At 56.0% G+C, this 13,607-nt stretch overlaps 1 protein-coding gene across 7 annotated transcripts in view; it reads left to right on the plus strand.

The window, feature by feature from the left end:
- STIM1 (stromal interaction molecule 1) overlaps nt 1-13,607 on the plus strand; it is a 37,418-nt gene that overhangs the window by 4,194 nt on the left and 19,617 nt on the right. For 5 of the 7 annotated variants that reach the window (XM_085536674.1, XM_085536676.1, XM_015852570.3 and 2 more), the window contains exons 2-3: nt 9,203-9,333; nt 11,617-11,731. In XM_085536674.1, coding sequence (XP_085392800.1) covers nt 9,203-9,333; nt 11,617-11,731 — 246 coding nt within the window. Of the gene's footprint in view, nt 1-944; nt 1,067-9,202; nt 9,334-11,616; nt 11,732-13,607 lie in introns of those variants that run through there. The other 2 variants (XM_085536675.1, XM_085536679.1) reach the window with 2 other exon arrangements.

The raw sequence follows: 13,607 nt of genomic DNA on the forward strand, positions 1-13,607 counted from the left end.
TCCAACCTAAACCTCCCCTGTCTCACTTTAAAGCCATTCCCCCTTTATATGTAGAGCCCAGCACTCAGTGCAGGCTGCTCGGAGCATCCCATGTGAGCTGTGTGTGCTGAGCTGCCGTCACGCTCCGTGCAGGCAGAGCTGCTGGCACAGCTCAGTGCTGGGCTCCCATCGGTGCTTTGAAGCATCCCATCTGTCTCCTTTGATCCCAAACAGCCACCGTGCCCACATTACTCTGCAGTCCATCCTGCTGGATGCCGGGCTGCATTAGTGCTTCTCAATGGGTGCTCTATGGGAGGGGGGTGATGGCACACATTGCTCACAGTGTCACTCAGGGCTGGAGGTCCCCCCCTTCATGCAATGCAGTGATGCAAGGAGGATCCTATACCTTGGCATTAGGGTTGTGGTGGCTCAGGTTTGGTTTCTTCTCAGCTTTCTTGGGCATGGTGCAATTTCTCAGGCACTGGTGACTCACTGAGCTGCACTCTGTGGTTTCCTGGCTCTCAGCAGCGTTGCTTTCACTTTGTACAAGCGATGGTTGGATTTGCATTGCATTGCAGTTACCCCTGGGCTGCATTGGGCAGGGAAGAAGGGACTGTCCCCCCCTCTCTCTGCCCTCATGGGGCCCCATATGGAGCCCTGTGTCCTGGGGCCCCCCAAGGATGTGGGATTGGATCCACAGGATGACAAGGGGATGCTCAGAGGGTCCATGGATGATCATAGGGCTGGAGCAGCCCTCTATGGGGGCAGACCGGGCTTGTTGAGCCTATTGCTGCAGGGAGACCTGGCAGTACTTAAAGGGGAGCCCATAAACAGGAGGGAACGTTGTAATGCAGCAGCCCAGACCTGAGCAGCGTGAATCACACTGAGTGATCCCAGTCTCCTCATGCTGAAAGTATTTCAGGAACGCCCTCTCGCTCAGTTTTATTGGAGGGAGCCAGAGGGGACACACCTCGTGTTCCTATCGGCGCTTGGATAACCATGGTGGTGTGTCCATGGCACGGAGCAAAGGCTGCTCTGGGGTCGCTTCCATGAGGACATTTGGTTTCCATGCAGTGTGGGATGCAGGGTGGGGATGCTGCCTTCGGTCATAGCTTGGAAACCACGTTGGATGGATGGGATGCGTTGCTCTGTGGGATGCGTTGCTCTATGGGATGCGTTGCTCTATGGGATGCGTTGCTCTATGGGATGCACTGCTCTATGGGTTGCGTTGCTCTATGGGATGCACTGCTCTATGGGTTGCGTTGCTCTATGGGTTGCGTTGCTCTATGGGATGCGTTGCTCTATGGGATGCACTGCTCTATGGGTTGCGTTGCTCTATGGGATGCGTCGCTCTGTGGGATGCGTTGCTCTGTGGGATGCGTTGCTCTGTGGGATGCGTTGCTCTATGGAATGCGTTGCTCTGTGGGATGCGTTGCTCTATGGGATGCGTTGCTCTATGGGATGCGTTGCTCTATGGGATGCACTGCTCTATGGGTTGCGTTGCTCTATGGGATGCACTGCTCTATGGGTTGCGTTGCTCTATGGGTTGCGTTGCTCTATGGGATGCGTTGCTCTATGGGATGCACTGCTCTATGGGTTGCGTTGCTCTATGGGATGCGTCGCTCTGTGGGATGCGTCGCTCTGTGGGATGCGTTGCTCTGTGGGATGCGTTGCTCTATGGGATGCATTGCTCTGTGGGATGCGTTGCTCTGTGGGATGCGTTGCGCTATGGGATGCGTTGCGCTATGGGATGCACTGCTCTATGGGATGCACTGCTCTATGGGATGCGTTGCTCTGTGGGATGCACTGCTCTATGGGATGCGTTGCTCTATGGGATGCGTTGCTCTATGGGATGCGTTGCTCTATGGGATGCGTTGCTCCGTGGGATGCGTTGCTCCATGGGATGCGTTGCTCTATGGGATGCGTTGCTCTATGGGATGCGTTGCTCAGTGGGATGCGTTGCTCAGTGGGATGCGTTGCTCTATGGGATGCGTTGCTCTATGGGATGCGTTGCTCTGTGGGATGCACTGCTCTATGGGATGCGTTGCTCTATGGGATGCGTTGCTCTATGGGATGCGTTGCTCCGTGGGATGCGTTGCTCCGTGGGATGCGTTGCTCTATGGGATGCGTTGCTCTATGGGATGCGTTGCTCCGTGGGATGCGTTGCTCCATGGGATGCGTTGCTCTATGGGATGCGTTGCTCAGTGGGATGCGTTGCTCAGTGGGATGCACTGCTCTATGGGATGCACTGCTCTATGGGATGCATTGCTCCGTGGGATGCGTTGCTCTATGGGATGCGTTGCTCTATGGGATGCGTTGCTCAGTGGGATGCGTTGCTCTATGGGATGCGTTGCGCTATGGGATGCGTTGCTCCATGGGATGCGTTGCTGTATGGGATGCGTTGCTGTATGGGATGCGTTGCTGTATGGGATGCGTTGCCCTATGGGATGCGTTGCCCTATGGGATGCGTTGCTCTGTGGGATGCGTTGCTCTATGGGATGCGTTGCCCTATGGGATGCGTTGCGCTATGGGATGCGTTGCCCTATGGGATGCGTTGCTCTATGGGATGCGTTGCTCTGTGGGATGCGTTGCTCTGTGGGATGCGTTGCTCCATGGGATGCGTTGCTCTATGGGATGCGTTGCTCTATGGGATGCGTTGCTCAGTGGGATGCGTTGCTCAGTGGGATGCGTTGCTCTATGGGATGCGTTGCTCTATGGGATGCGTTGCTCTGTGGGATGCACTGCTCTATGGGATGCGTTGCTCTATGGGATGCGTTGCTCTATGGGATGCGTTGCTCCGTGGGATGCGTTGCTCCGTGGGATGCGTTGCTCTATGGGATGCGTTGCTCTATGGGATGCGTTGCTCCGTGGGATGCGTTGCTCCATGGGATGCGTTGCTCTATGGGATGCGTTGCTCAGTGGGATGCGTTGCTCAGTGGGATGCACTGCTCTATGGGATGCACTGCTCTATGGGATGCATTGCTCCGTGGGATGCGTTGCTCTATGGGATGCGTTGCTCTATGGGATGCGTTGCTCAGTGGGATGCGTTGCTCTATGGGATGCGTTGCGCTATGGGATGCGTTGCTCCATGGGATGCGTTGCTGTATGGGATGCGTTGCTGTATGGGATGCGTTGCTGTATGGGATGCGTTGCCCTATGGGATGCGTTGCCCTATGGGATGCGTTGCTCTGTGGGATGCGTTGCTCTATGGGATGCGTTGCCCTATGGGATGCGTTGCGCTATGGGATGCGTTGCCCTATGGGATGCGTTGCTCTATGGGATGCGTTGCTCTGTGGGATGCGTTGCTCTGTGGGATGCGTTGCTCTGTGGGATGCGTTGCTCTATGGGATGCGTTGCTCCGTGGGATGCGTTGCTCCGTGGGATGCGTTGCTGTATGGGATGCGTTGCGCTATGGGACGCGTTGCTCTATGGGACGCGTTGCGCTATGGGACGCGTTGCTCTATGGGACGCGTTGCTCTATGGGACGCGTTGCTCTGTGGGACGCGTTGCTCTATGGGACGCGTTGCTCTATGGGATGCGTTGCTCCATGGGATGCATTGCTCCATGGGATGTATCGCTGCCCACGGGGGAGCTGGGGCTGTTGGAAATGGGGCTCCCAAGGAACAAAAGCAAGGTGTGATGTGCGCCATCCCCATCCCCACCCACAGCCCCCCCTATGGGTCTCGCTGCCCGCCAGCCTGGCTGCTCACGGTGCTGGGCCGCCCCATCTCTCGCCCCGCGAATGATGAGCGCTGCGATATTGAATGTAATTAAGGACTCCTGTCCTGCAGGACACGCAGGCAGCGCTGCAGCGCGCTGAGGACTTCCTTAAATCTGCAGGGCCCTCCCAGTTTGGAGAGCTGCGATGGTTCGATTGCCATCAGCGCAGAGGGGAAGGAATGCAGGAGCAGTTGGGTTATTTGCTTTGGTGTTACGCAGTAACTCAAGCTTTGCTCGTTTCAACCCTTTAGAACTTGCTCTTGCCTTTTGACGTTGCTGTTTTGCAGCAGGTTCAGTGCAGGAGCTCGGTGCTTTGTAGGGCTGGATTCAAGCAGCCTGCTTACCTTACGTGGGCTGAAAGCAAGCAGGGAGCTGCGTGGGCTGCAGGGGAGGGATGGGATGGCAGAGACCCCCAGGGCTCTGCTGGAGCTGGGAAACTGATTGTGAAGGCAATGGGCTGCATTGGGATGGGAGATGGAAACATGGGAGGGGGTGATGGGAAGCACTTGAGGGGTGGGATGGCAGTGGCTGCAGGTGCTGGGATGGAGCTTTGCTGCTGTTAGAGCTGAGCAATGAGGGGCTGAAGGCAGCGAGCAGAGCTGTGCCAAGGAGAGGAGCCCAGCTGGGTGCCCACTGACAGCACAGCGCTGCTGAGCCCCATCCTGGCCCCTAAGCTGCAGCAGGTGGGATGCAAGGGGGGGTCTGTGCTGTCCCCTCTGCCTTCATTGGGCTCCCATGGAGCACATTGGGACCCTGTGCTGTTGTGCTCCCCCCCTATTGCAGGTGCCCCTCCTTGCAGAGGCACCCAAGGGCGTCGCTGAGTGTATCAAAGATCAAACGATGTAATCGTGCCTTTTTGTTGGCATCTTATCTGGGCTGCTTTCTTCCTTTGTGCCTTGTGCAATCTGTTGTAAGAGTCAATATTTGATTGCTGCAGGAGCTCCTTTGGCAGAGGGTTGAGGTGCCTGCGCTGCAGGTCGGGCTGTGTCGGAGCACGGAGCTCAGATCCAACCTGAACCTCCCCTGTCTCCCTTTAAATCCATTCCTCACATCCCAGCTCTGCTTCGCTGACGTCTCAGCATCTAAACCCTGGTGCTGTGGGAAGCAGCGCAGGCAGGAAGGTCGTGTGGAGCCCTTGTTTGTATTAACACAACTATGTAAACAGTTCTTTTCTTTCCCCTCCCCAAATATGATCCACTTTCTTTTTGGCTGCCGTTTGGGTGCTGATGGAAGCGGGCTGTATAAATCACAGCTGTTCTAATTGAGCTCCATCAGATCCCAGCCCCACAGCAGCCCTCATTGATGGCACCTCCTGCCCCACTGCACCCAATGGGGTGTCCTGGATGGGGGGGTTGCTCTTCCTTGGGTCTGGAATGAGGCACATTGATTCTGAAAGCACCTATTGGTGTGGGGCAGCCATCAGAATAGAGCTGGGTGCCTGCTGGGCTTCTGGGGGGTGGGGAGGGTGATGTGCCCTGGGGGTGATAGCAGGGAGATAAGGGAGGATGAGGTGATAAGAGGAGGGTGAGTCAGTGGGGTGGTGGCAGCTCTGGGGCTGGTGGGGGGGTTATTCCTGGTGTGGGGGCTGTGGATACTGGGGTCTGTGTCTGCAGGAATCATTGCAGCCCACATTGCTGGAGCAGTTGGAAGGGATCTCATTGCTAAAGGAGGTTCCTACAATGGGTTGGTGTCCAAATGGATCTGACTATCCCCATAGAAGGGATGGCTGTGTGTCTGCAGTGCCCCAGGGGGTGCCCACCTGTAGGATGTGAGGGCTGTGATATGCACAGGCTGTTTTGAATGCAGTCTTGCTTCATCTCCCATCACTCTTGGGCAGGGCTGCTCACCCAGCCCTGTGTTCCTTGATGGGGGGTGGCTGTGCCTTGAGGTGGCCCCTGGGGGCTCATCCTTATCAGCACGAGCTTCATTGCTCCTTCCAGCCTTACAATCAGCACCTGTTTCTTCATACCCAGGCTGCAATTAATTAGTCAGCAGCACCTGGGCTGCAATCAGCACCAGCCTGGTGTTGGGGCTGGGCAGCATCAGGGCAGGGTGCATGGAGGGTAAGCAATCAGTGCTGCTTTGCTCACTGCACATCCAAAGCATGAAGCAGCAAATTCCCTTCAGTGTCCTCTCCTTGTCCTGGGGGGGGACTCATCACTGGGTTGGCTGAGGTTTGGGCCCTTAAGTGGATTTTTCTGCCTTATTTCCTTGGATTTCAGTCTGAACCTCACAGCTTCTAATGGGAGTGAGGCCAGTGACTCTTAAGCTCATCTCCCATTGATCTCAAGCAGTCATTGCTTGGAAACTCTTAGTCTGTATGTGCTTACAGTGAGTCCAGCACAGCTTCCATTGGGCAGGGGCTCAGTGCTGAGCTCACAGGACTCCCCATGTCTTGAATGGGGTGTCTGGGCTGGGGGCTTGGGGGTGTGGTGTCTCACCAGGGATGGGGATGAGGATGGGTTGGGATGGTGATGGGGTTGAGTTGGGTTGGGTTGGGATGGGGATGGAGATGGGTTGGGATGGGGATGAGTTGGGGTGAAGATGGGGATGGGTTGGGTTGGGATGGGTGGGGATGGAGATAAGATTGGATGGGGATGGGATGGATGTTGTTGCTGGTGGGGACTTGGGCATCTACAAGTATCTACAGTGTCATCTTTGAAATAGAGAAAACAAGCCAGAAAAATGCATTTCCTGCTCAGGAAGAAGGGTAACTCCTCTTAGTTGGTGTGCTGCAGAAACACCCTGCTAATGGGCACTGCAATGAGGGGAGAAAGATGGGCTCTGGCAGCCATGATGCTTTATGCATGGCTGGGGGTTGTGCCATGGGTTGTATTGGGGTTGTGCCATGGGTTGTATTGGGGCTGTGCCATGGGTTGTATTGGGGCTGTGCCATGGGTTGTATTGGGGTTGTACCATGGGTTGTATTGGGGTTGTGCCATGGGTTGTACTGGGGTTGTGCCATGGGTTGTATTGGGGGTTGTGCCATGGCTTATATTGGGGCTGTGCCATGGGTTGTACTGGGGCTGTGCTATGGGTTGTATTGGGGGTTGTGCCATGGGTTGTATTGGGGGTTGTGCCATGGGTTGTATTGGGGGCTGTGCCATGGGTTGTATTGGGGCTGTGCCATGGGTTGTATTGGGGGCTGTGCCATGGGTTGTACTGGGGCTGTGCCATGGGTTGTACTGGGGCTGTGCCATGGGTTGTACTGGGGCTGTGCCATGGGTTGTATTGGGGGCTGTGCCATGGGTTGTATTGGGGCTGTGCCATGGGTTGTATTGGGGTTGTGCCATGGGTTGTATGGGGGCTGTGCCATAGGTTGTATTGGGGTTGTGCCGTGGGTTGTACTGGGGCTGTGCCATGGGTTGTACTGGGGCTGTGCCATGGGTTGTACTGGGGCTGTGCCATGGGTTGTACTGGGGTTGTGCCATGGGTTGTATTGGGGCTGTGCCATGGGTTGTATTGGGGGCTGTGCCATGGGTTGTACTGGGGCTGTGCCATGGGTTGTATTGGGGGCTGTGCCATGGGTTGTACTGGGGTTGTGCCATGGGTTGTATTGGGGCTGTGCCATGGGTTGTATTGGGGGTTGTGCCGTGGGTTGTATTGGGGGTTGTGCCATGGGTTGTATTGGGGGTTGTGCCATGGGTTGTACTGGGGCTGTGCCATGGGTTGTATTGGGGGCTGTGCCATGGGTTGTATTGGGGGTTGTGCCATGGGTTGTACTGGGGTTGTGCCATGGGTTGTATTGGGGGCTGTGCCATGGGTTGTACTGGGGGCTGTGCCATGGGTTGTACTGGGGTTGTGCCATGGGTTGTATTGGGGCTGTGCTATGGGTTGTATTGGGGGCTGTGCCATGGGTTGTATTGGGGCTGTGCCATAGGTTGTGCCATGGGTTGTATTGGGGTTGTGCCATGGGTTGTACTGGGGCTGTGCCATGGGTTGTATTGGGGGCTGTGCCATGGGTTGTATTGGGGGTTGTGCCATGGGTTGTACTGGGGTTGTGCCATGGGTTGTATTGGGGGCTGTGCCATGGGTTGTACTGGGGGCTGTGCCATGGGTTGTACTGGGGTTGTGCCATGGGTTGTATTGGGGCTGTGCTATGGGTTGTATTGGGGGCTGTGCCATGGGTTGTATTGGGGCTGTGCCATAGGTTGTGCCATGGGTTGTATTGGGGTTGTGCCATGGGTTGTACTGGGGCTGTGCCATGGGTTGTACTGGGGGCTGTGCCATGGGCTGTGCCATGGGTTGTATTGGGGGCTGTGCCATGGGCTGTGCCATGGGTTGTATTGGGGGCTGTGCCATGGGTTGTATTGGGGGCTGTGCCATGGGTTGTATTGGGGGCTGTGCCATGGGTTGTATTGGGGGCTGTGCCATGGGTTGTATTGGGGGTTGTGCCATGGGTTGTATTGGGGGTTGTGCCATGGGTTGTATTGGGGGCTGTGCCATGGGTTGTATTGGGGCTGTGCCATGGGTTGTATTGGGGTTGTGCCATGGGTTGTATTGGGGCTGTGCCATGGGTTGTATTGGGGTTGTGCCATGGGTTGTACTGGGGTTGTGCCATGGGTTGTATTGGGGCTGTGCCATGGGTTGTATTGGGGGCTGTGCCATGGGTTGTATTGGGGCTGTGCCATGGGTTGTATTGGGGCTGTGCCATGGGTTGTATTGGGGGCTGTGCCATGGGTTGTATTGGGGTTGTACCATGGGTTGTACTGGGGCTGTGCCATGGGTTGTATTGGGACTGTGCTATGGGTTGTATTGGGGTTGTGCCATGGGTTGTACTGGGGCTGTGCCATGGGTTGTATTGGGGGCTGTGCCATGGGTTGTATTGGGGGCTGTGCCATGGGTTGTATTGGGGCTGTGCCATGGGTTGTATTGGGGGCTGTGCCATGGGTTGTATTGGGGTTGTGCCATGGGTTGTATTGGGGCTGTGCCATGGGTTGTATTGGGGCTGTGCCATGGGTTGTATTGGGGTTGTGCCATGGGTTGTATTGGGGTTGTGCCATGGGTTGTATTGGGGCTGTGCCATGGGTTGTATTGGGGTTGTGCCATGGGTTGTATTGGGGTTGTGCCATGGGTTGTATTGGGGGCTGTGCCATGGGTTGTATTGGGGTTGTGCCATGGGTTGTATTGGGGTTGTGCCATGGGTTGTATTGGGGCTGTGCCATGGGTTGTATTGGGGGTTGTGCCATGGGTTGTATTGGGGCTGTGCCATGGGTTGTATTGGGGCTGTGCCATGGGTTGTATTGGGGCTGTGCCATGGGTTGTACTGGGGCTGTGCCATGGGTTGTATTGGGACTGTGCTATGGGTTGTGTTGGGGTTGTGCCATGGGTTGTATTGGGGTTGTGCCATGGGTTGTATTGGGGTTGTGCCATGGGTTGTATTGAGGTTGTGCCATGGGTTGTATTGAGGTTGTGCCATGGGTTGTATTGGGGTTGTGCCATGGGTTGTACTGGGGTTGTACCATGTGCTGCCTCACCTTGATGTTCCCCCCCCTCCCAACAGAGTTCTGCCGCATTGACAAGCCGCTGTGCCACGATGAGGACGAGCAGCTGAGCTTTGAGGCCGTCCGCAACATCCACAAGCAGATGGACGACGATGCCAACGGCAACGTGGACGTGGAGGAAAGCGATGAGGTTGGTTACCTTTGTGCCCACTGCAGGAAAGGGAAGCTCCTTTCTGTTGTCTTGGCCTTTGAAATTGGAGCCGATGGCTTCATTAAAGAGAAAGGAAATGGTTGCTTGTCTATGTAAGCACCCAAAGAAGCTCCTCCATGAGAGATGCTCTCCTCTAAGGCAACAAATGGAATCAACACAGCTGAGGTGTTGGATGAGGGCAGGCCAAGGGAGCCCAGTAGGAGCCCAGTTTCCCCATTCATGGCTCTATAGACGGCAGGGGTGGCTCAGTGTGGGCTGGGAGCACAGGATGGAGGGATGCTGGTGTGCTCTGAGGGCTCGGTGAGGCTGATGGGGAACCCTTTAGAATGTCAGTGTGGTGTTGTGGGCTCACTGAAGCACAACCTGCTGCTTCTGCAGGTCCACATCCCCACATGGGCTCAGCAGCCCCCCAGAGCTGTGCTTATGGGACGCACTCAGCCCAGTGCTCCCATCCATCCATTCCCTCAGCCTCAATTCCACCGGGCGGAGTAATTAAAACAAATGTAAACCTTTCCCAGCCAAAGAAATGAGAAGTTTTCAGTTGCCTTCCCCTGCGGTGGCTGTGGCTGCAGCTCTGCCTCCATTCCTGGAGCTGTGCTGGGTTGTGTTGGGGCTGAGAGGCAGCAGCACCTCCAGCAAACCCTGCCCTGCATTGGGATGCCAGCAGGAGCTGGAGCATCAGCTCTGGGAAGCACAGAGTGCAGGGACAGCCACACTCAGGTGTTCTTCTCTGCTGTTCAATCCTCCCTGCTTGATTCCTTCCTTCCTTCCTGGGAGCCAATTTTCAGCCAAGCAGGAGCTGCCATCCATGACCTCAATTAAAGCCAAAGAACCGTCCCTTGTGGGTGAGCTTCTAATTAGCAATCTATTTCTGCTCCCTTTGCTCACCCAGCAGGCAGCTGTGGTGGTGCAGTGCTCGGATGGGGCTGCTGGGCACACTGGGTGCTGTCAGCCCTCATTCCAAAGGAACCAAGGGGTGTCCCAGCACCCTGCCCATCCTTCCTTGTTCTCATCCATGTGGACATGCAGCTCAGGCAGCGCTGGGGAGGGATTCCCCCCATGTTAGACCTATATCTTACACTGTGAGCAGAGCTGCAGCCTGACTGTCCCGCAGCCAGCAGCGCTCTGTGCTCCATGCAGAGGTTGAGAGTGATGCACAGTGTGGGGCTGTGCTGCTGGGGGTCCCATAGCCGTGCTGTGTGTTAATGTGCACCTCATTGAGTCCTTAAGACCCTCTGAGATCCCCCAGCCCACCCCACCATGCCTGCAGTGCTGCTGACACAACCTGGATGCTGTTGGCCTTTTGGCCACCTGGGCACACTGCAGCTCAGCTCCAGCTCCTTTCCAGCCGCTCTGCCCCAAGCCTTTAACATTGCATGGTGTTGCTGTGACCAAAGAGCAGGACTCAGCACTGCTCTTATTGCCCCCCCAGCTCAGCATTGTAGCCGTGATCCCCGTCCCTGCTTCCCCCCCAACCCTCCCCCGGTGGCAGCGCTGCAGGGAGCGCTGAGCGATCGCTTTCCCTCTGTGCTCCCTGTGCTAAATATACCGGGCAGCAGCTGGCCCTGCTGTGACATTGCCATGTCCCATAGGTCAGGGCTGTGGGACACGGAGCTGCTGCAGGACCCGGTGCTCAGCTGTGGGCTGGGAGCAGCCTGAGCTGCTGCTGCTGCCAGGTTGCCCAAGGAGGCTGTGGATGCCCCATCCCTGCAGGCATTCAAGGCCAGGCTGGATGTGGCTCTGGTGACCCTGCACGTTGTAAGGGGTTGGAGCTGGATGAGCACTGTGGGCCTTTGCAACCCAGGCCGTTCTGTGATTCTTCACCTTAAAAGCCCTTTAGCAAAGAAGGCTGCTTGCAAATCATAGGATCAGCAAGGTTGGAGAAGAGCTCTGAATTCAAATCCAAGCCATCGTGCTGACTGATAGCACCAATAGGGCTGGAAGAGCCCTCCAAGACCCCAAAGCAGTCAGTGCCAATGCTGCTCTTTGGAGGAGTAATTCCCCTGGTAGCCAACCTGGCCGTCCCCAAACACGACTTGACTCTCACACCTCATTGTGCTGGTGGGGATTTCAGCCAGGAATTATCTTTGGGTGATGCTGGATGTCCCAGGAATGGGAATCTGAGCTGCAGTGCATCCTGCCGCGCTCCCTGTGACATCCATTGGCCATAGGGATAGCAGGGAGGGCAGTGGATGGGATGCTCTTTGGTGCCTGTGCTGCTGGCAGGGTTAACTGAGGGGCTGCTGCTGTTTCTTCTCCTAGTTCTTGAGGGAGGACCTGAATTACCACGACCCCACGGTCAAGCACAGCACCTTCCATGGAGAAGACAAACTCATCAGCGTGGAGGATCTCTGGAAGGCCTGGAAGACATCTGAAGGTAATAAAACACCCCCAAAACCAACCCAACCCAACCAGCAAAAGCAGCTGCACTATATGGTGCCTGCACTCTGAGTTTCACATGGCAGCATGGCTGTGTGTCCCAGAAGAGCACTGACTTCTGCTTTGCTGCCCTTTCTATGTCACTTTTCCAGCTTCCTTTATGGGGTATTTCTGGATTTCCTGCTCTCGGTGCATTTTCCAGCTCTTAGTGCAGCCACCTGAGTATAGCAGTGGGAGTAACAGCAGCAGAGAGGTGGCAACAGGGACAGGGAGGGGATTGTCCCTCTCTGCTCTGCCCTCATGAGGCCCCATCTGCAGTGCTGAGTCCAGGTCTGGGATCCCCAGTATAAGAAAGACATGGAGCTGTTGGAGAGGGTGCAGAGGAGGCCACAAAGATGCTCAGAGGGCTGCAGCACCTCCCATACAAAGACAGGCTGAGGGAGCTGGGCTTGTTCAGCATGGAGAAGAGAAGGCTGCGGGGTGACCTCATTGCAGCCTGCCAGGACCTGAAGGGAGCCTACAGACAGGAGGGGAGTCAACTCTGTGAAAGGGCAGATAACAGCAGGACAAGGGGAAATGGTTTGGAGTTGAAGGAGGGCAGATTGAGGTTGGATGTCAGGGGGAAGTTGTTTACAGAGAGTGTTGAGGTGCTGGAACAGCTGCCCAGAGAGGCTGTGGATGCCCCGTCCATCCCTGGAGGTGTTCAAGGCCAGCTTGGATGGGGCCCTGGGCAGCCTGGGCTGGTATCAATGTGGAGGTTGGTGGCCCTGTGTGTGATGTGGGGTTGGAGCTTCATGATCCTGGAGGTCCCTTCCAACCCAAACCATTCTGTGTGTACAAGTGCTTTCGTTTCTCTATCCCTATAAACATGTGTTAGAATAGGGCCACGTGCTGCCCTGTGCCATCTCCTCCTCAAGGTTCAGGTCCAGAGACACCCTCAAATGGAGCTCTAAGCCCAGGACTGTCCTGGGTGCATTGGGCACAGCAGCTCACCCAGGGCTGGGGAAGTTCAGATTCTGGTGGGAACCCCCTGGCACTGCTGAACCATTGAGGAAGCTTTTGGGTTCACTGCCACTTTGTGACACAAGTTTCACTTTCATCCCCAATCCGGATGTTAAAGGCATTAAAACTCCCCCTGCTGCTCTGCCCCATCGTTCTGCTTTAGAAACTTCTCAGCTTTTGCTTTTGCTCCCTTCCTGTTGGTGACACATGCAGGAAGCAGCACAGCATCGCTTCGGGTGGCAGGGAATTTGGTCAGCACTCAGCACTTGCTTTCCCTTTGCTCTTATCTGCCCTCTCAAAGAGTTGACTCCCCTCCTGTCTGTAGGCTCCCTTCAGGTCCTGGCAGGCTGCACTGAGGTCACCCTGCAGCCTTTTCTTCTCCATGCTGAACAATCCCAGCTCCCTCAGCCTGTCTTTGTATGGGAGGTGCTGCAGCCCTCTGAGCATCTCTGTGGCCTCCTGTGGACCCTCTCCAACAGCTCCCTGTCTTTCTTGTATTGAGAGCCCCAAACCTGGACTCAGCACTGCAGATGGGGCCTCATGAGGGCAGATCAGAGAGGGACAATCCCCTCCCTGTCCCTGCTGGCCACCCCTCTGCTGATGGAGCCCAGGATCCCATTTGATTTCCGAGCTGCAGGAGCACACTGCTGGCTCACGGGTGCACTGGGGGCCATGGATAAGTTTCTCAATGCGTGTGACTCTCAGAAGCAGATCAATGTTGGGATGCTGAGCATCCATCCCTTCCCTTGGAGGAGCGGTGCAGAGGGGCTGGGCAGGTTGGGGGGTGGGTACCCAAGGGCTGAGCAAGTTTCTCTACCCACAGCAGCAGCAATTCTCATCATTTGAGGCTGTCAGAAAACGCTTCTGGGATC

This window comes from Coturnix japonica, chromosome 1, assembly GCF_054131305.1.
Source record: "Coturnix japonica strain WE chromosome 1, WE-NBRP24, whole genome shotgun sequence".
Classification (NCBI taxonomy): domain Eukaryota; kingdom Metazoa; phylum Chordata; class Aves; order Galliformes; family Phasianidae; genus Coturnix; species Coturnix japonica.